The sequence below is a fragment of the Martes martes genome (genome assembly GCF_963455335.1).
Source record: "Martes martes genome assembly, chromosome: 4".
In the NCBI taxonomy this organism is placed as follows: Eukaryota; Metazoa; Chordata; class Mammalia; order Carnivora; family Mustelidae; genus Martes; species Martes martes.
Window position 1 is genome coordinate 304,133 of NC_137891.1, and position 18,919 is coordinate 323,051.

The following is an 18,919-nucleotide window of genomic DNA, read 5'->3' on the forward strand; positions in this document are numbered from 1 at the left end:
GGGAGAGGCCAGAGACGCCGCACGGGTGCCTGAAGCGGCTCCCCATGAGGCCTATCCTCACCATAGGGAGGGGGGCCACGGCTGATGGTGGGGGTGCTGCCGTGGCCGTGGCCGCACACTCCTGCCAGGCTCGAGCACGGCGCCCTGAGCGGATCTCTGCCCGTGTCCTGTGGGCAATAACACCGTCGCTTTAACTGTTCTGTTCCTGTGAAGCTGTTTCTGTTCCAGGCTGAGTGTGTCCCCTGTGCTGTGTGTGTTGACAGCGCGTGGAGGCGGGGCCTTTGGGGGGACGAGATGTTGAGGGTGGAACCCCGTGATGGGACTGGCACCCCAGGAGAGCACGCCGCCCCATCTGCTGTCTGTGTGAGGGCGCAGGGACAAGCATTGTCTGCTGTCGGAACAGTTCTCACCAGAACCCAGCCAGCACCTTGAACTCCCACATCCGGCTTCCGGACTGCAAATAAGAAACGTCTGTTGTTTGTAAACTGCCCAGTCTGCCGTGTTCTGTTAGAGCAGCCTTAATGGCCTAAGACTGTTTCAGAACGAAAAGTTAAAACTTTGAAGGTGAAAGGGGGTGATCGGTAGTGTCCAGTGGCCCAGTTCCATTGAGGACTGAGGACTGCCCTTGTGGGGGCCCCCACTGGCCCCCTGGGAGAGGTGGGGGTGTGGCCTGTGGGCCAGGCAGGTGGCAAGGGCCTCGGGGGAGGGAAAGGGTCGCCCTGTGCCGGGTCCCGGGGGGTATGGGACAGGACTCTCGCTGCTGTCCGCTGTCTTCCTCCTAGCCCGTGACCCCGACTCCCCCACCCCCTCACTGCCTGGCACCGCAGGACGGCTTTGCCAGCATCCAGACGGCTGCTGTTTATCCTCAGGTCAGACGGAAGCGCCCACACTGTGGCCTTGCCACCTTCCCTGCCTGCTCCTGGCTCCTCTTGGCTTCCCAGGCGAGGTCCGGCTGGGAGGGATGTCTGCTTACTCCTCCCCACGCTCTCTCTCACGAACCCTGCTGCTCGAGAATTTGCCTGCACCGCCTGGCCCTTCTCGGGGTCGCTGGGCCCCGTAGGCAGGGCTTGCACCTCGTCCTGCCGTGCTCCCTTCTCTCCCTGTCCCCCGTCTCCTGCACTCTCTGTGGTTCCGCACGCCACCACTGCCCCTCTCTGTCTGCCCGCACAGGGGCACCCTGCCCCACAGACTGGGTGCACGTGGTGTCCATCCACCGGGCCTTGCTGTGCTGTGCCGGGTGCCCACGTCCAGGTGCTGGCTGAGACAGACCCAGGACTCACCCGGCCCTCCTCACCAGCTTCCGGAAGCATCTGTTGACCCTGAAGGAGGCCCCAGAGCCTCCGAGCTGCTCGGAGCAAGTAATGGGGCTAGTCCTCCCTCCAGCACGGGGCATCTGGCCTCGGGCAGGCCGGCTCTTGGAGGCCAGCACTGTGATGCTGACGGGCCCATCACGCGGTTCCCAAACAGTAGAAGGGCTGACGGGCACAGAGCCCCCACACTGCCATCGGCGGCATTTCAAGGGTTGTTACTATGCGGAAACTTGGAAGCCGAATAAAAATATGCTACGTGTCAGCCAGACACACCCTGGTATCAGATATATTGACATTAAAAGTGCCTTGTTCTGAATAGCTGTAGTTTTCATTACGGAACGGTGGGTTGAGGTGCCTGGGTGACGTGGTTGGTCGGGCGTTGGGTCATGGTCTAAGGGTCACGAGATCCAGCCCTGGTGGAGCTCTACGCTCAGTGGGGAACCTGCTTGGGGTTCTCCCTCTCCCTCTGCCCTTCTTGCCCACTCAGGCTCTCTCTGACACAGTGTCCTTAAGGTGGGGGACGCTCTGGGAGCCCCAGGGAGGACATGGATCCAGAGCACGAGTCACACCCCAGCCCGGCCGGGCTTCTCAGCGGGGCCCAGTGGGAAGATGGGGCGTCCATTCCTGCTGCGGGTGGACGGCCAGCGGCGGCCCTTGGTGGCCAGGCCAACTGAGAGCAGCCAGGGCCCCCTGCCGGACGCAGCCAAGCTGTGTGCAGTTTCCTCTGAGGACAGGGAGCTAGAGCCTTGGAGGCCAGCGGGGAGGTGCTTGGCCAAGTGTCCACGGAGAGCTCCCGGGCGGTAACAAGCTTCTGCGGCGTCAGGAGCGGGGCTTCAGTCTGGCTCGGTGCTCTGGTGTGAGGGACGGCAGATGGGGGACAGGGTCTACAGACACCGCCTCCGCAAGGAGGGGGCCTGCGCAGCGGCTGGGGCACGCGGGGCACAGCACGTGGCGGACAGGCCCCGGGCCCCGGGGTGGGCCGTGGGCCGGCAGTTGGAGGCAGCCTCCTTGTCCTGGGCCAGGCTGCGGGAGCCCCTTGTTCCTGAGGCCGGCGCCCGAGCCTGCTAACGCTCCTTTGCTCTTCCTCAGGCTGGAGTGGGTGGAGATCATCGAGCCACGCACCCGTGAGCGCATGTACGCCAACCTGGTCACCGGCGAGTGCGTGTGGGACCCGCCCGCCGGCGTCCGCATCAAGCGCACCAGCGAGAACCAGTGGTGGGAGCTGTTTGACCCCAACACGTCCCGCTTCTACTACTACAACGCCAGCACCCAGCGCACCGTGTGGCACCGGCCACAGGACTGCGACATCATCCCCCTCGCCAAGCTGCAGACCCTGAAGCAGAACACCGAGTCCCCCCGCGCCTCGGCGGAGAACAGCCCCGGGAGGGCCAGCAGCGTCAGCCGTGAGGGCAGCACCAGCTCGTCCCTGGAGCCTGAGCTGGACGCTGGCGAGAAGGCACAGGAGCCTTTGGGGAGGGCCAGCCGGCAGGCCGCCTTTGGGGCTCTGAAGGAGGAGAGCGGCAGGTGGGTGGGCCGGGGGGGCGGGGGGGGCGATGCGGCCGGCCTCGGCCGGCAGTTGCCCGTACTGGCTCCCTCCCTTGCCCTCCAGACGCCCTCGCTGCCATTTGGCAAGAGCCCGTGTTGGTGATAAGGGAGGCTGGGGTCTGTCCCGCCGCTGGGCAGCTTCTGGGCTCACCTTTCCCGGGCAGGGCTGTTGGGAGGCGCCTGGGGCAGGAGGTTTTCTGGCTTGTGGCCATGAAATCATTTGGTTCTGTCCACTGCGGGAGGCATGGATGTGGGGTTAGGACCCACCGGAGGCAGACCCCCAGAAGCACCCTGTACCCCGGTGCCCACACCTGGCTGGCACGGCTCTGGGCCCAGCACTCAGGGAGCCCAATCCAGCAGGATTGGCTGGTCAGGAAGGTGCTAGGACGGTATGCCCTGGAGGCAGGATGGTAGGGATGGGGTGTGAGTGGAGGTGCTGGATTTCACTCAGGGACAGTGGGAACCACAAAGTGATCTAACCCGGTTGATGCTGTGGGTCCATTTCGCTCCTGTGAAGGGGACGTCCGAGGGGCCCAGGATGGAAATGGGTGATTGGCGCCATCGGTGGGAGCTGGACCCACTGTTCTGTGTGGAACAGTTGGATGGGCATACTGGCAGGTTTGGGGTGCTGTGGGGGGCTGGACAGCCGGCTGCGGCGCTCCTAAGTGGGATGAGGAAGGTGGGGCACGTCCAGGGGTCAGATCAGTGGGAATGCTGGCGCTGGGGAAGCAGAAGTCTCCTTCTTTCCTCCTGGGATTCTTCCGGCTGGGTTTGGAATTAAATTGACATAAGTCAGATTAACAGGAAGAAAACAGTTTTATTTCATGCACAGAAGTCCAGTAATGAAATTGAGACCCCAAGAAATGGCCAGTACAGGTAGTTTTTATATTTTTTAGACAAGGAGGCAGCGAATTAGGAATCGGCAGGATAAAGAGAGCAGACCTTTGGGAGTTTTATTTAGGAGGAACTCTGCGCAGATTCTGGACTGAGGTGATGTTAACAAGGTCTCTTTGTCCAGCTCGCTCATCGAGGAAGCACCTACCTCTGGTGAGAAGGGAGGCTCTTTTTTTTTTTTTTTTTTTAAGATTTTTATTTATTTATTTAACTGACAGACGGCGAGGGAGGGAACACAAGCAGGGGCAGCAGCAGAGGGAGAAGCAGACTCCCCTCTGAGCAGGGAGCCCAATGTGGGACTCGATCCCAGGACCCCGGGATCATGACCTGAGCTGAAGGCAGACGCTTGATGACTGAGCCCCCCAGGCGCCTGTGAAGTGTGTCTTTTTACCCCCCTCTAGGGAGGGTGTTCTCCACGTGGAAGGGTTACCTCAGCTTTCGGGGGACAGAGCGGGGTCTGACCATGCACCAGTGGTTTCCCAAGTGGCTTCCGTGCAAAATAATCAGTTTGCCGTGGTGACACATCTTGGGGCGGCCTGCCCTGGCCCCTACCTTGGACTCTCCCCAGAGGTCAGAAGCCAAAGAGGCGGTGGCCGGGTGGGCCTCAGGAGACGCTGGGGGGTCGCCCCCAGAAAGTGGCACTTCCCCTGGTGAGGTTGGGGAGCTCCCAGGGTGAGCACCCAGGAGAAAGCAAATGGGTGTGGGCTCTGCCTCTGGCTCCCTGTGGGGCCCCCGCTGTGCCCCCGCCGAGCCGCCCTCCCGCACTCCCGCTGCCGGTCAGCTTCCGCAGCCTCTGGGCTCGCCACACACAGTCTCCGTTTCATCGGGGTGTGATGATTTTGAATTCTTTATCCTATTGGTTGCTGACTCACCTCTGTAATTAGGTGGAGAGATTGGATTCTTTTTAGGGTTCTGTTGGCAGATGTGTCTGTCGCCCCCTCTCTCCGGTGGCCCTTCTCTGCTCTCTCTGCTCTGTGCTGCCTGGGGCGGGACTGTCCTCTTCCGGAGCCTCACATGTTCTGTGGGGATGTGGGGTTACTGCATCAGCTCCGGGTCAGGATTTCCACCACAAGTCTTGTTTGGATTTGGGTTAGAATTGTGCTGAGTTTATGGGTCAGCTCAGGGGAATTGGGCATCTCTGTTACGTTGTCTTTTCCCACGATAAGATGGCGTGCGTTAGCGCTTCTCCCCGCAAAGGACTTGCGTATGTATTTTTTAAGGATTTATTTATTTATTTGACAGACAGAGATCACACGTAGGCAGAGAGGCAGGCAGAGAAGGGGCGGGGGAGCAGGCTCCCCGCTGAGCAGGGATCCCGATGCGGGGCTCGATCCCAGGACCCTGAGATCATGACCCTAGCCAAAGGCAGAGGCTTTAACCCACTGAGCCCCCCAGGCGCCCCTTGGACTTGCATATTTTTAAGGCTTATTTCCAGGTGCTGTATCGACTTTGTATCCCTTTCTCAAATCCTGTCTTCTGATCGTTCCTGTTACATGCACGTCGACTCTCATGTTCCAGTCATGCTTCTGCCACGTTTGCTGGCCTCCTGCTGATGTAGCCCCAGTGCCTGGCCTTGTCCCATGTCCCAGTGTGCCTGCTGTCCTGATGATGTGGTGACACTGTCTGTCAGGCATAGGAAGTCCCCCCTTCTGTTGTCAGGCTTTTGTGAATGGATGTACTGTTTTATCAAGTATATTTGCTAAGTCTGTTGATACTGGTGTTGTAGGTTGGCCTGTGACCCCCAGAGATCGGCTGAAGTCCTAACCCCAGGAGCTCAGCACGGGAACTTACTCGGACATAGGGCTCTTGCCGATGTGATGAGTGAGGTTACACTGGAGAGGGTGGGCCTTAACCAGGCAAGACTGATGTCCTCGTGAGAACAGAGACACAAGGAGAAGACCAATGACAATGGAGGCAGAGACGGAGCGATGTGTCCACAAGCCCTGGGATGCCCAGGACTGCCAGCTCCACCAGCCGCTGGAGAAGGGCCTGGGACAGTTGTCCCCCCGAGCCTCCAGGAGGAGCCGGCCCCGCCCAGAGCTGGAGCTGGGACTTCTGGCCTCTGGAGCAGGAACATTCCTGCAATTGGCATTTAACTCTGTGTCCCTTGCATTCCTAAAATACTTGTTCTGTGTACTTTTCAAAATGGAGATTGCTAACTTTTTTTTTTTAAGATTTTATTTGAGAGAGAGAGAGCGTGAGTGTGAGGGAGGGGCAAAGGAAAGGGGAGAGAGAGCAGGCGCATGCACACACATTGGGGAGGGGCAGAGGGAGAGGGAGAAGCAGGCTCCCCACTGAGCAGGGAGCCCAGTGTGAGACTCGACAGGACCCTGTGGTCATGACCTGAGCCGAAACCAAGAGTCTGACGCCCAACTGACTGAGCCACCCAGGCACCCCATATATTTTCAGGTTTTAATTATGGTTTCTTCTTTGACTGATTTGTAACTTACAAATGTCCTAATTTCTAAAACTATGGGTTATTTTTCATTCTTGTTCTTCATCGCCAACGTAATTTCATTTTGGTCAGAAAACATGGGGGGTGGTTTCTGTTAGTATTGTTTTTGAGATTTGTGGCTTAAATCCTGAATTTTGTAAATGGTTTTTTGAATATTTAAAAAATAATTTCTTACCCCTATTTGTTAGGTCTAAGGTTCTCTGTGTGTTCATAAGGTCAGATCTGTTGCTATCAGTCAAGTTTCTTACTGATTTTTTGTCTGCCTGGTGTGTCACTTCTGAAGAGGTCGGGTCCCCTGGATTGCTAGGATTCATCTGTTTCTCCTTTTCATCTGTCCGGCACTGCTGCTTCTGTGTTGGAGCTGTGGGTTGGTCAAGCATGAATTTGGAACTGTTAGGTTTTCTTTGGGAATTAACTGCTTTTGTTGTCAAGTAGTCATCCTGTTTCCCCTCTCGTTGCCTTGACGTCGGTTTGATATCACGTAACACTGCTGCTTCGACCTCTGAACATGTCTCCCCAAACAACTGTCCTTTCCTTACACTTTGGGTGTGTTTCTTATAAATAATCGATAGCTGTTGGGTTTACTGGTCACCAGTTCTGGACACCTGTCTCTGGGTTGGCAGGACGCTTGCTGTTCTGTCTCCTTAGATCACTGACCCAGCAAAGGGATTGCTTGATGGTCTCTGTGTCCTTTGAGGCACACACTCTTCTCTGCTGCCCTCTCCTGCGGTTGTCCACACGCTGCTCACACCCCGTGCACCTGGCGTGTGTCTAGCGGTCCACATGTGCTCTCGTCATGTGTGGGTCCTAGGTTGGGGTGCTGCTCTTCCGACGGCAGGGTGGCCCTGCGGCTCCACCGGCAGGGGTCTGGGTGAGGGTCCCAGCACCGGGCTTTATTTTGGGGGGGGGGGGTCTTGCTGGCCCATTCATTTTCATTTCTTCTTTCCCTCTGAGGCTCATTCTCTCTTCATGAGCTTGTTCACCATTTGTTGCTTACATTTTTTTACTCATTTTCCCACTGGAGTTGCTGGTTTATTGTCTATGTAGTTTGCAGGAGTTCCTTGTATGTTGCTAATATCAATTCCTCATTGATCCTCGTAGATGTTATGGGCGTCCTGTCCTCTCTCACCTGACTGCTTACTGGGCCCTTTGTCCTTGATTCTCATGTAGCCACGTTGATCAGTCTTTTGTCCTTGTGGTTTATACTTGTAATATTTTGTTTAAAAAGTTCTTCCTGGGCCTACACCCATTCCCTTGCGTGTCCTGCCTTCACCTTACAGTTTTTTGTTTTGTTTAAATATATTTATTTATTTGACAGAGAGAGAGATCACAAGCAGGCAGAGAGGCAGGGGTGGGGGGGGGGCAGACTCCCCACGGAGCAGAGAGCCCGATGCGGGGCTCGATCCCAGGACGCCGAGACCCTGACCTGAGCGGAAGGCAGAGGCTTAACCCACTGAGCCGCCCAGGCGCCCCACCTTACAGATGAATTTTCACACTGAGGCCTGAATCTGTCTGGGGCTACTTTCCTGGGACACTAGGAAGGATTCGCTCTTCATCTTCTAAACTGTCCCCTCTGCCCTGGCCATGCTGGTGCCCGTGTCTGCTCGCAGCGGCCCAGCGCCCGGGAGCCCTCCTGTCTCCGGGGTCGCGTGCCCGCCCTCCGTCGGGGAGACGCTGTGGCAGGTCCAGGCGGCGTTCCCAGGGGACCCGGACTTGGGTTTGGGGGAGCGCCCACCCTGCCGGGCCGCCCCAGTGGTCTGCGGTCGTCCGTCCCCAGCCCTTCGCGTCCCTCGTCGCCGAGCGAGTGTGAGTCCCGCGCGCCCACAGGCGCTGCGGGTCCGAGCGCTGGAGAAACCCGCCCCGGAGCCGAATCGCGCAGAAGCGCGTGAGCAGAGGCGCGGGCGGAAAAGCGAAGCCGCTGGGGCGTCGCCGGAGGCGAGAGCGGAGAGAAGGCCGGAGCCGCGTCTCTCCGCGGGACAGCGGGCCGCGCGGGGGCCGCTCCCTCGGCGCAGGGACGGGAGGGACTCGGCGGGCGCCCTCCGCCGCCGCGACGGACGCCGCCGCGGCCCTCGGCTCCTCCGGTGGCGGCTCCGTCGGCGGCCCGGCCTCCTCCCTCCGCTCCGAGCCGCTCTGCGCGGGGCTCTCCGCGGCGCGGGGCGGGGGCGGGGGCGGGGGCGGGGCCCGGTCGGGCGGAGGCGCCTTCCGAGGCGGGCGGCGGGCAGCGGCCCCTGCGCGCCCGGCGCTCCTCCCGCGGCCCCTTCCTCTTCCGACGGCGGCGCTCGGCGGCTCGCAGAACTGTTTGCCGCAAAATCCGCTCGCGCCGGTGCAGTGGTCACCTGGGGCCTCTCTTTCCCACCTTCACTTTGGACCTGTTTTAGGCTTTTATTGCGACTTTCTTACCGGCCCCGCCTTCCGGAGCGGTCGGCCTCGGCCTCTCCGCCGGTGCTGCGGGCGCTCGCGGGCCGTGGAAGGGCGGGTCCGGCGACGGGGAGTCGGTCGCCGGGCAGCGCGTTTCTGTCCAAGTCCTGGGGTCGGTCGAACCTTCTTTCACTCAGCTGTACCCCGTGCCGTGTCGGTCCCTCGGTGCGGGGAGTCCGGCCGCCGCGCAGGGGCCGCGCCGGGTCCCGCCGGTCTGCGAGGGCCGCGTCCAGCGAAGCTCCTGAGACGCCGCCGCCTGGGTTCTGCGTGGCCGGACCCTGGGAGGAGCCGTGAGGAGGAGGAGGAGGAGGAGCCGTGAGGGGGAGGAGGAGCCGTGAGGAGGAGGGGGAGGAGCTGAGAGGAGGAGGGGGAGGAGCTGAGAGGAGGAGGGGGAGGAGCCGAGAGGAGGAGGGGGAGGAGGAGCCGTGAGGGGAAGGAGGAGCCGTGAGGAGGAGGGGGAGGAGCCGAGAGGAGGAGGGGGAGGAGGAGCCGTGAGGAGGAGGGGGAGGAGCTGAGAGGAGGAGGGGGAGGAGCCGAGAGGAGGAGGGGGAGGAGGAGCCGAGAGGAGGAGGGGGAGGAGCCGAGAGGAGGAGGGGGAGGAGGAGCTGTGAGGGGAAGGAGGAGCCGTGAGGAGGAGGGGGAGGAGCTGAGAGGAGGAGGGGGAGGAGCCGAGAGGGGGAGGAGGAGCCGTGAGGAGGAGGGGGAGGAGCCGAGAGGAGGAGGGGGAGGAGCCGAGAGGAGGAGCTGTGAGGGGAAGGAGGAGCCGTGAGGAGGAGGGGGAGGAGGAGCCGTGAGGAGAAGGAGGAGCCGTGAGGAGGAGGGGGAGGAGGAGCCGTGAGGAGGAGGGGGAGGAGCCGTGAGGAGGAGGGGGAGGAGGAGCTGTGAGGGGAAGGCGGAGCCGTGAGGAGGAGGAGGAGGAGCCGAGAGGAGGAGGGGGAGGAGGAGCCGTGAGGAGGAGGAGGAGGGGCTGTGAGGGGAAGGAGGAGCCGTGAGGAGGAGGGGGAGGGGCCGTGAGGGGAAGGAGGAGCCGTGAGGAGGAGGAGGAGGGGCTGAGGGGAAGGAGGAGCCGTGAGGAGGAGGGGGAGGGGCCGTGAAGGGAAGGAGGAGCCGTGAGGAGGAGGGGGAGGGGCCGTGAGGAGGAGGGGGAGGAGGAGCCGTGAGGAGGAGGGGGAGGGGCCGTGAGGAGGAGGAGGAGGGGCCGTGAGGGGAAGGAGGAGCTGTGAGGAGGAGGAGGAGGAGCCGTGAGGAGGAGGGGGAGAGCCGTGAGGGGAAGGAGGAGCCGTGAGGAGGAGGGGGAGGGGCCGTGAGGAGGAGGGGGAGGAGCCGAGAGGAGGAGGGGGAGGGGCCGAGAGGAGGAGGGGGAGGGGCCGAGAGGAGGAGGGGGAGGGGCCGTGAGGAGGAGGGGGAGGAGCTGAGAGGAGGAGGGGGAGGAGGAGCTGTGAGGGGAAGGAGGAGCCGTGAGGAGGAGGGGGAGGGGCCGTGAGGGGAAGGAGGAGCCGTGAGGAGGAGGGGGAGGGGCCGTGAGGAGGAGGGGGAGGAGGAGCCGTGAGGAGGAGGGGGAGGGGCCGTGAGGGGGAGGGGCCGTGAGGGGGAGGGGGAGGAGCCGAGAGGAGGAGGGGGAGGGGCCGTGAGGAGGAGGGGGAGGGGCCGTGAGGGGGAGGGGCCGTGAGGGGGAGGGGCCGTGAGGAGGAGGGGGAGAGCCGTGAGGGGAAGGAGGAGCCGTGAGGAGGAGGGGGAGGGGCCGAGAGGAGGAGGGGGAGGGGCCGAGAGGAGGAGGGGGAGGGGCCGTGAGGAGGAGGGGGAGGGGCCGTGAGGAGGAGGAGGAGGAGCCGTGAGGAGGAGGGGGAGGAGCCGAGAGGAGGAGGGGGAGGAGCCGAGAGGAGGAGGGGGAGGGGCCGAGAGGCGGAGGGGGAGGGGCCGTGAGGAGGAGGAGCGCGTTTCGCACGCTCGTGGGTCGTCGCCGTCTCCGGCTCCCGGTGCTCCTCGTGTCTGCGCGGTTTCGCAGCGCGGACGCCCTGTGCCCGAGACCTCGCGGGACGCCGCCGGCCGCGCGAGCGCGCGACACCCCGTCACTTCCTGTTCCTGAGGAACGACGTCTTCCCGCGCGGCCGCCCCGGGGCCCGTGCCCGCCCGCGAGACCGTCTCTGGCGGCCGTGGGCAGACGCCGTGTCGTGCCCCGCCCGCACGTGGGGGTCGTGCTTCTCCGTCGGGCTCTCGGGAGCTTCCGCGGGCCCAGGAGGCCGCAGGGTCGGGTCAGGGCTCCGTCGAGTCCGGGACGTGCGCCTGCGCCCCCCTCCCGGCTCTCCGGCCCGTCCGCGCGGGGCTCGTCGCGCGCGGAGGCGGCTGCGGCTCGCGGAGGCGCTCGGACTCTCCTCCATTTCCTCCTCCGGCTTCCGGCTTCCGCGCGCCGCCCGCCCGCCCGCCCTCCGCCGGCCTCCCGGCGCGCTCCACCTCGACGCCGCCCTGTTCTCCGCGGCGCCGGCTGGAGGCTCTTCCTGGGTCCCTTTCTCGCCTTGACCTGTTCGGTGCTTTTGCTTAGCTTCGGAGCGCGCGGAGTCCGTGTCCGCCCCGCACTGTTCTCCCCGCGACTCCACCGTCCGCGTCAAGTCCGGGTCGGCCTCGAGTGGACTCCGCTCCGCTCTCGTCGCTTTCCACGGGACCCGAGTCCTGGGAGGCCCCCCGCGGCCGCTCGGAGGGGCGGCAGTTCCGGCCCGAGGAGGGGGGCCCGGATGCCCCGGGGCAGGGCAGGAAGGCCAGTGTGGCTGCTGGGAGCGACCGGAGGGAGCTGGGCCGCGCGTCCCCCGAGGCCGTGGCGGGTGCCCGCCTGCTGGGGCTTGTGACGGGACTTTGTGGCTTCCGTCTTTCGGCTCCTGCCGGCCCAGGAGCACCCTTTGGAGGCACTGACCGGTTCTCTCCGATTTTCCTCCGGATGGTTGCCTTGTAGCGAGCCTCGGCCCCGCAGATGACGAGCCGCCTGACGGGAGGGCGAGCCCCTCGGTGGCGCCCCAAGGCGGGTTTCCACATCGGGGCGTTTCTCCTGCGCCGGCTCTGCGGGGAGGCCTGAAAGTCCTGCCGGGCCCGTGCTTTGACCTCGGAGAGTGTCTGATGCGCGCTTGCGGGAACGGGGGTCTCGCTGCTCGTTTGAACGTTTGGCAGCCTGGGACGTCGGGCCGGCGGGCCGGCGTCATCCGGGACTCGGACGCTGGCTGTCATCGAAATGACACTTTACCGCAGCGTCAGTTTCACGTATGAATGGTGTTTGCCTTATAATTTTAGTTTGAATTCATTAAGAAACATAAAATCTGGGGCACGTGGGTGGCTCAGTGGGTTAAGCCTCCGCCTTCGGCTCAGGTCATGATCTCAGGGTCCTGGGATCGAGTCCCGCATCGGGCTCTCTGCTCAGCGGGGGGCCTGCTTCCCCCCCACCCCCCCCCCGCCTGCCTCTCTGCCTACTTGTGATCTCTGTCTAATAAATAAAATCTTTCAAGAAAATTTTTTAAATCATAAAAAAAATAAACAAAATCTGCCCTCCAGAAAACCAACCACACATCACGGGTTTGATCGTAGTTGAGAGGATTTTCTCATTCAGAAAATCTCAGTCTCAGCACAGAGTTTGAGAAATGGCAGGAAACTGTTCCTCCGTGGAGCCGCCCCTGCTGGGCAGGTCAGGATGTTCGGCTTCCGTTTCTGGCAGCGTCCGGGGGCGCAGATGAAGCTTGCGGTGGGCACCCCTGTGCGGGCTCCGGAGTGTCCCGCAGAGCGCCCCCGCGGGACCGCACGCCGAGCGGCCGAGGCCCCTCAGCTCCGTTTGCACGGGCGCCGTGAGCGCTGCGGCCGAGCCTTCCTGGGCTGCAGCGTCAGCCTGGTCGCCGCCTGCGGAGCGTCTTCAGGTCGTGTGGAAGGAGGCATCTCCTCAGCTCGGGGTGACTGTCTCAGCTGTGATGGTTCCTCCATCCCAGCCTTTGTTACGCCTTTTAAAGACTGATTTATTTGAGAGGCAGGCGGCAGAGAGAGAGGGAGAGTCTGTCCCGGCGTGGACGCTGGTTCCTCCGCCGCTTCCACTGCCCACCGACTCCCATGTGAGGGCACCGGAGCCTCGGTAGCGCCCAGACCCCGCAGGAGTCCAAGAAACCCTCGTGGGCCCCGGGCTCCTGCCGTAGCTCAGTCCGCAGCTCTTCGGCAGCTGTCCTTGCGGGAAGGCGGACAGTCTTGAGCAGGTTTCTGTTCTCTGCTGCAGCCGCATCTTCAGTGAACCCGTCACCGGGGGCGCCTGGGCGGCTCAGTGCTTAAGCCGCTGCCTTCGGCTCAGGTCATGATCCCGGGGTCCTGGGATCGAGCCCCGCGTCGGGCTCCCTGCTCACTGGGGAGCCTGCTTCCCCCTCTCCCAGTTCCCCTGCTTGTGTTCCCTCTCTCGCTGTCTCTCTGTCAAATAAATGAATAAAATCTTTAAAAATAATAATTTAACCAGTCACCACTGAACAGTTTTCCTTGTTTAGCTAATGAATGAGCCACTTGGAAACTGCCTTGTTGTAAGAGTCCTTCTCCTTTTGTGAAGTAGTTCTGTGTGAGGAGATTTCCGTTCCAGTGTCTGTCTGTCTAAACTCCCTCTGACTGTTGCTTGAGTTGGGGTGTTGTGGTGAGCAGTTGGTCTGGCAGTGCCGACGGGGACAGGGAGGTCACAGGCAGGGCCAGCTTCTCTCACTGCGGGGGTGTGGGCGTGCACACGTAATAAACACGTAACAAACACAGGGCGCCTGGGTGGCCCCCTCCGCTAAAGGTCTGACTCCCGGTTTCAGCCCAGGTCATGACCTCAGTGGTAAGATCCCCCCCCCCCCCCCCCGTCGAGCTCTGCATTCAGTGCAGACACTGGTTATGACTCTGTCCCCCGGGGGGGCCTGGGGGGTTCAGTCAGTTGAGCATCTGCCTTCAGCTCAGATCATGATCCCGAGGTCCTGGCTGGGGTCCCGCCCAGCATCGGGCTCCCTGCTCGGCAGGGGGCCTGCTTCTCTCTCTGCTTGTGCGCTCTCTTTGACAAATAAATAAAAATCTTTAAAAAAAAAAAAAAGAAAGAAAGAAAAGACTCTATCTCTCTTTCTGCCCCCTGCCTCTCAAATAAATAAATCTTAAAAAAAAACATAACAAAGGGACATGTGGGTGGCTCAGTGGGTTAAAGCCTCTGCCTTCGGCTCAGGTCATGATCCCAGGGTCCTGGGATCGAGCCCCGCGTCGGGCTCTCTGCTCAGCGGGGAGCCTGCTTCCTCCTCTCTCTTTGCCTGCCTCTCTGCCTACTTGGGATCTCTCTCTCTGTCAAATAAATAAATAAAATCTTAAAAAAAAAAATAACAAAGTCTGTTCAAGATGGTGATGTGCGACGCCCTCAAACCCGTGGGGCTACAGCTACGTCTCTGCCCTTTGCGCTCTGCTGAGCCCCAGCACCAAGCGCTCGGAGCCCCACTTTTGGCTTCTGGCGGGGTGACTTGAGTCTGCTGTTACCATGCAAAAGCAGCCACAGACAACACAGAAACCAGTGAGTGGGGCTGGGTTCCTGTAACCTGTTACTTATGGACACTGAAATTTAAAGCTCTTGTAATTTTCACATTTTCCCAGCAATTTTTTTTTAGATATAAAAGCCATTCTTAGCCCACAAAACCGGCTGTACAAACTAGGCAGCAGATTGCTCTTGGCTCAGGGGCTGTAGCTTGGCAGGCTTTCCATGTGGCCCACCCAGAGGGCCCCGTGTGATCTGTCTCCAGCACCCCTTTGTACCCTCAGCGCTCACTGCACCTTGGCACAGAGGCCGCGTTTCTGTCCTGCGGGGTGCCAAGCTTATCCCTCTTGAGGTCCCTCTGCCTAGTTTCCTGTTTGCCCTGTTCGCTGCCCAGATGCCCCTCTCAGAGAGCTGTTCCTGACCTCCCTCCTTGGGCTTGCTCCCTGTCTGGCTTCTGCCACTGCCTGAAGCTCCGGGTCGTTCCCTGTGGGCCACGTACCGAGCGGGAGCTCTGGCAGCAGAAGTGTGTCTGCCTCCCCGGCCTCGTCTCCCTGCCCCGAGCCCAGACCCAGCATGGAGTGGGTGTTTCCCTGGGTTAGCAGCAGTCTGGAGGAGAGGTGACAGCCCTAGGCACTGGTGGCTGGAATTGGAAATGGAGAGGGAAGTGTCAGGGCCCAGGGGTCTGTGACAGCGCAGAATTCAAAAGGAGTATCTCCAGGCGGTGAAGGTGGCAGTCTGGTGGTGGAAAAACTGTTGGTTTTAGCTTTGAAGAAAGAACTGTGTACCAGCCTGGCCTGGGCACATGTGACAAAGCCACTGTGAGCACAGGGAACGGGCAGGGTCGTGGCTGCAGCTCTGGCCAACAGTCAGGTGCTCCCGGGTCTGCAGGACCCGTGTTGGCTGCTGGCGGCCCACCAGGAGGAGGAGGGATGCACCAGCTGATGTAAATGTACACGCAGGTGTCATACAGCTGCGTTTGCGTAACACATCATTTTTCATGTTTCTAGCTGTTTGTTCTGTAGCATGATTATGTGTTACAAAAACACCACCAGCCACTGTTAACATTAGCCATTCATTTATTCAGCTTTTAAAATAACTTTTGTATTAGCGAAGCAATGCACATTAGTTGTACTTCCTAGTACATATAGTCACACAGAAGAAAAATTTTAAAGCCCACTGAATGCTATGTCTCTGTTCTCTGGCATTTACCTTTGCAGTTCTGAAAATACTATAGCAGGGGCGCCTGGGTGGCTCAGTAGTTAAGCGTCTGCCTTCAGCTCAGGTCATGATCCCAGGGTCCTGGGATCAAGCCCGGTATCAGACTCCTTGCTCAGGGGGAGTCTGCTTCTCCCTCTGCCTGCTCTGCCTGCTGCTCCCCCTGCTTGCGCTCTCCCCCCCCCAAATAAATAAATAAAATCTTAAAAAAATAATTAAATACTATAACATTATTTCCACAAACATTCTGTTTCTCAGTCTGAACAATACTGAGAATACAAGCTCCCGTTGCTGGACACATTTGTTTCCAGTGTACATGGGAAGTATCTAATGGTAAAAATTATCTCTCGCATTATAATTTCTGAACTTGTTCTGAGTTATTCTTACTTGTTTATTTTTTGGGGTTAACTTTCCAAACACCCTGAGTTCTAAAAACATTCCTTCCTATTGGAAATGTCATTAAAATTACATTAAGTGTATTAACCAATTTTGAAGTTATATTTTCATAATTATTGAGTTTTCCTGTCCAAGCAACCTTGTATGTATTTGGATTCCTCTATGTACCTTAATAGAAAATTTATAGTTTTTTGTTTGTTCGTTTGTTTGTTTTTTAAGATTTTATTTATTTATTTGACAGAGAGAGATCACCAAGTAGGCAGAGAGGTAGGCAGAGAGAGAGGAAGGAAGCAGGCTTCCCGCCAAGCAGAGAGCCCCATGCAGGACTCGATCCCAGGACCCTGAGATCATGACCTGAGCCGAAGGCAGAGGCTTAACCCACTGAGCCACCCAGGGGCCCCAAAAATTTATAGTTTTATTCATACTGATCCAACATACTCCTTTTTATTTAGTTATTTTAAGATTTTTTTTAAAGATTATTTATTTATTTGTCAGAGAGAGCAGCAGGCAGAACAGGCAGAGCTGGCAGAGGGAGAAGCTCCCTGCTCAGCAGGGAGCCCCAGGCAGGGCTGGAACCTAGGACCCCAGGATCATGACCTGAGCCTAAGGCAGACACTTAACGACTGAGCCACCCAGGCGCCTCTAACATACTCCTTTTAAACTTGGGCCTGGGATTTTATGATATTTCTGTGGTTATTACTGTGATGAAGGTGCACTTTGTTCTAGAAGTTTCTGCTAATACACAGAAGAGCTGTTGGTCTATCACACAGTGATACAAGTCTCCCTAATACCTTTAGTAGTTGTTCCATTGATTCCTTTACTTTCTCTAGGTTCACAACTAATGACAGTTTTATCTCTTTCAAATATTTAAATCTCTTCCCTTTTTTTTCTTGTCTTATTGCATTGACTAGCATTTCCAAAATTATGACATACTGGTGGTGAGAGTAGATGTTCTCATTCTGACTTTATGAGTATGCTTTCAGCCTTTTACTACTAAAATTATGAAGGCCTTGAGTTTAATATGGGTATTCTTGATCGAGTTAAGTAAATTTTCTTTTACTTCTGAATTACTGAGAGTTTTTGTTTTTTGTTTTTTAAAAGATTTTATTTATTTATTTGACAGACAGATCACAAGTAGGCAGAGAGGCAGGCAGAGAGAAGGGGGGGAAGCAGGCTCCCCGCTGAGCAGAGACCCCCCCCCCCGATGCGGGGCTCGATCCCAGGACCCTGGGTTCATGACCCCAGCTGAAGGCAGAGGCTCTAACCCACTGAACTGCCCAGGCGCCCCATTACTGAGAGTTTTTAAATCATAGACATTAATTTGATCATGTCTTTGAACATCTGCCAAGATAATCACCCACTAATTTATTTCCCAGATAGTGAGTGCCTGTTATGCTCCACACCCCCACTCTTAAGAAGTTTATCATCCCCATGAGAGTATTTCTTTTTTTTTTTTTTTAAGACTTATTTATTTGAGAGAAAGAGCAGGGGGGCAGGCATAGGGAGAGGGAGAGCCTCAAGGAGACTCCCCATTGAGTGTGGAGCCTGATGTGGGGCTCGATCCCATGACCCTGAGATCATGACCTGAGCCGAAATCAAGAGCTGGATGTTCAACTGGCTGAGCCACCCAGGCACACCCCCTCCTGCCCCCACTGTGAGAGTATTTCTAACACTGCTTCCTTCTCAGGTCATCTGATCAAAGTCATGGTTATTTTTTTGTTATTGTTTAAAGCTTTTATTTATTTGACAGAGAGAGACACAGCGAGAGAGGGAACACAAGCGGAAGGAGTGGGAGAGGGAGAAGCAGGTTTCCCGCCGGGCAGGGAGCCCCATGCAGGGCTCGATCCCAGGACCCTGGGATCATGACCTGAGCTGAAGGCAGATGCTTGATGACTGAGCCACCCAACTGCCCCTAAAGTCATGGTTCTTATTAACCCACCAGTATGGCCTTAGAGTAGAAGCCCCAGTTCCAAGTCATGTGAGCTCTTAAAATTCAGGATAGGGCAGTCAGTGTCTTTGCCTGTCCCCCAGCCTGTGGACAGGGCTGCAGTGGAGCTGTCCCTGCTGGAGGGCAGGTGGGTCTCCAGTCCGTTTTGTCCAGGCCATGTGCAAGGAGGCAGGCTTAGGGCAGAGGAAGTACCCCTTTGACCTGATAAAGGGGATAGCTTTGTGGGCTGGACACTGGGGTACTTTCCCTGAAACACTAAAAGAATGACACTTACATGCTTAAAAGTGAAAGGCTAATTGTTTCGAATGTACCATGTTTTTTAAATTGTTTCACTTATGCTCGTGTCTTCTTTCATTTTCCTCTGTCCCAGCTCTCCACCGCCAGGAGTGTTCCTCGAGAAGGACTATGAGCTTTACCGGGATTATAACGTGGACGGCCAGCTTCTTCACTACAGGTAGAACCCAGCGGCTCACACTTGGTCCTGTCTCCTGACCAGAGGGTGGTTTTCCTGGCAACTCTGGGGATGCTGGAGAAGAGTCTGGCTCGACAGGAAGCTTATGAGGTCCCGTACTGGCCAGAGGGACGTGAGGGGAGGCTATGGGGCTACCAGCCCCTGGGCAGAGGCCCTTGGAGCGGCCCCCAGGTTCACGTGGCAGCTCTCAGAAAGGGGGAAGAAGCTTGGCACCGCCCAGTCGGGGGAGCCATGGAGCCATTGCTCCTAACAGGGCTGAGTCCCCGGGGGATCCTCAGCATGAATTCTCCCCTGGAGCTCCAGGCTATGAGCAGAGCGCTTCCTGGGTGAAGTTGGGAAGGTTGGTGTTCATCATAAGGAGGGAAGTGGACATTGGTTTCTCTCGGTCCCGGCTCGGCCTTGCAGGGTTCCAGACACGACCCTCTGTCAGACTGGGGCCATCCTCAGCCAGCCCGTAGGTCCAGGCGGGGTGTGCTGTGCCTCCAGGTAGCCTAGGTGACCTCAACACGGACCAGCAGGAGTGATAGCAGGGTTGGGGAGGAATCTGAAGGCCTGTGAGGCCTTTGGGGGTTCGCTCGGACGGTTGAAACATTGATTTTGGAAGAGCTGGCGGATTTGTTGATGTGGAATGGGATCTGAGCCTACCTGGGTCCACCGGTGTGGGTGTGTGCTGGTGGGTGGGTTTTGTAGCCCCCTGTGCTTCCGTGTCCTCGGTGAAGCCGGGTGCAGAGGGCTGCCTGGGTGGGCCCTCGGTGGCCCTGCTGCAGTGAGGGTGGGT

At 58.6% G+C, this 18,919-nt stretch overlaps 1 protein-coding gene across 1 annotated transcript in view; it reads left to right on the forward strand.

Moving 5' to 3' along the window:
* ARHGAP39 (Rho GTPase activating protein 39) overlaps positions 1-18,919 on the forward strand; it is a 96,670-nt gene that overhangs the window by 54,349 nt on the left and 23,402 nt on the right. Inside the window, exons 3-4 of the mRNA XM_080802700.1 lie at positions 2,400-2,834; positions 18,040-18,123. Of these exons, the coding sequence (XP_080658826.1) occupies positions 2,400-2,834; positions 18,040-18,123 (519 nt within the window). The remainder of the gene's footprint in view (positions 1-2,399; positions 2,835-18,039; positions 18,124-18,919) is intronic.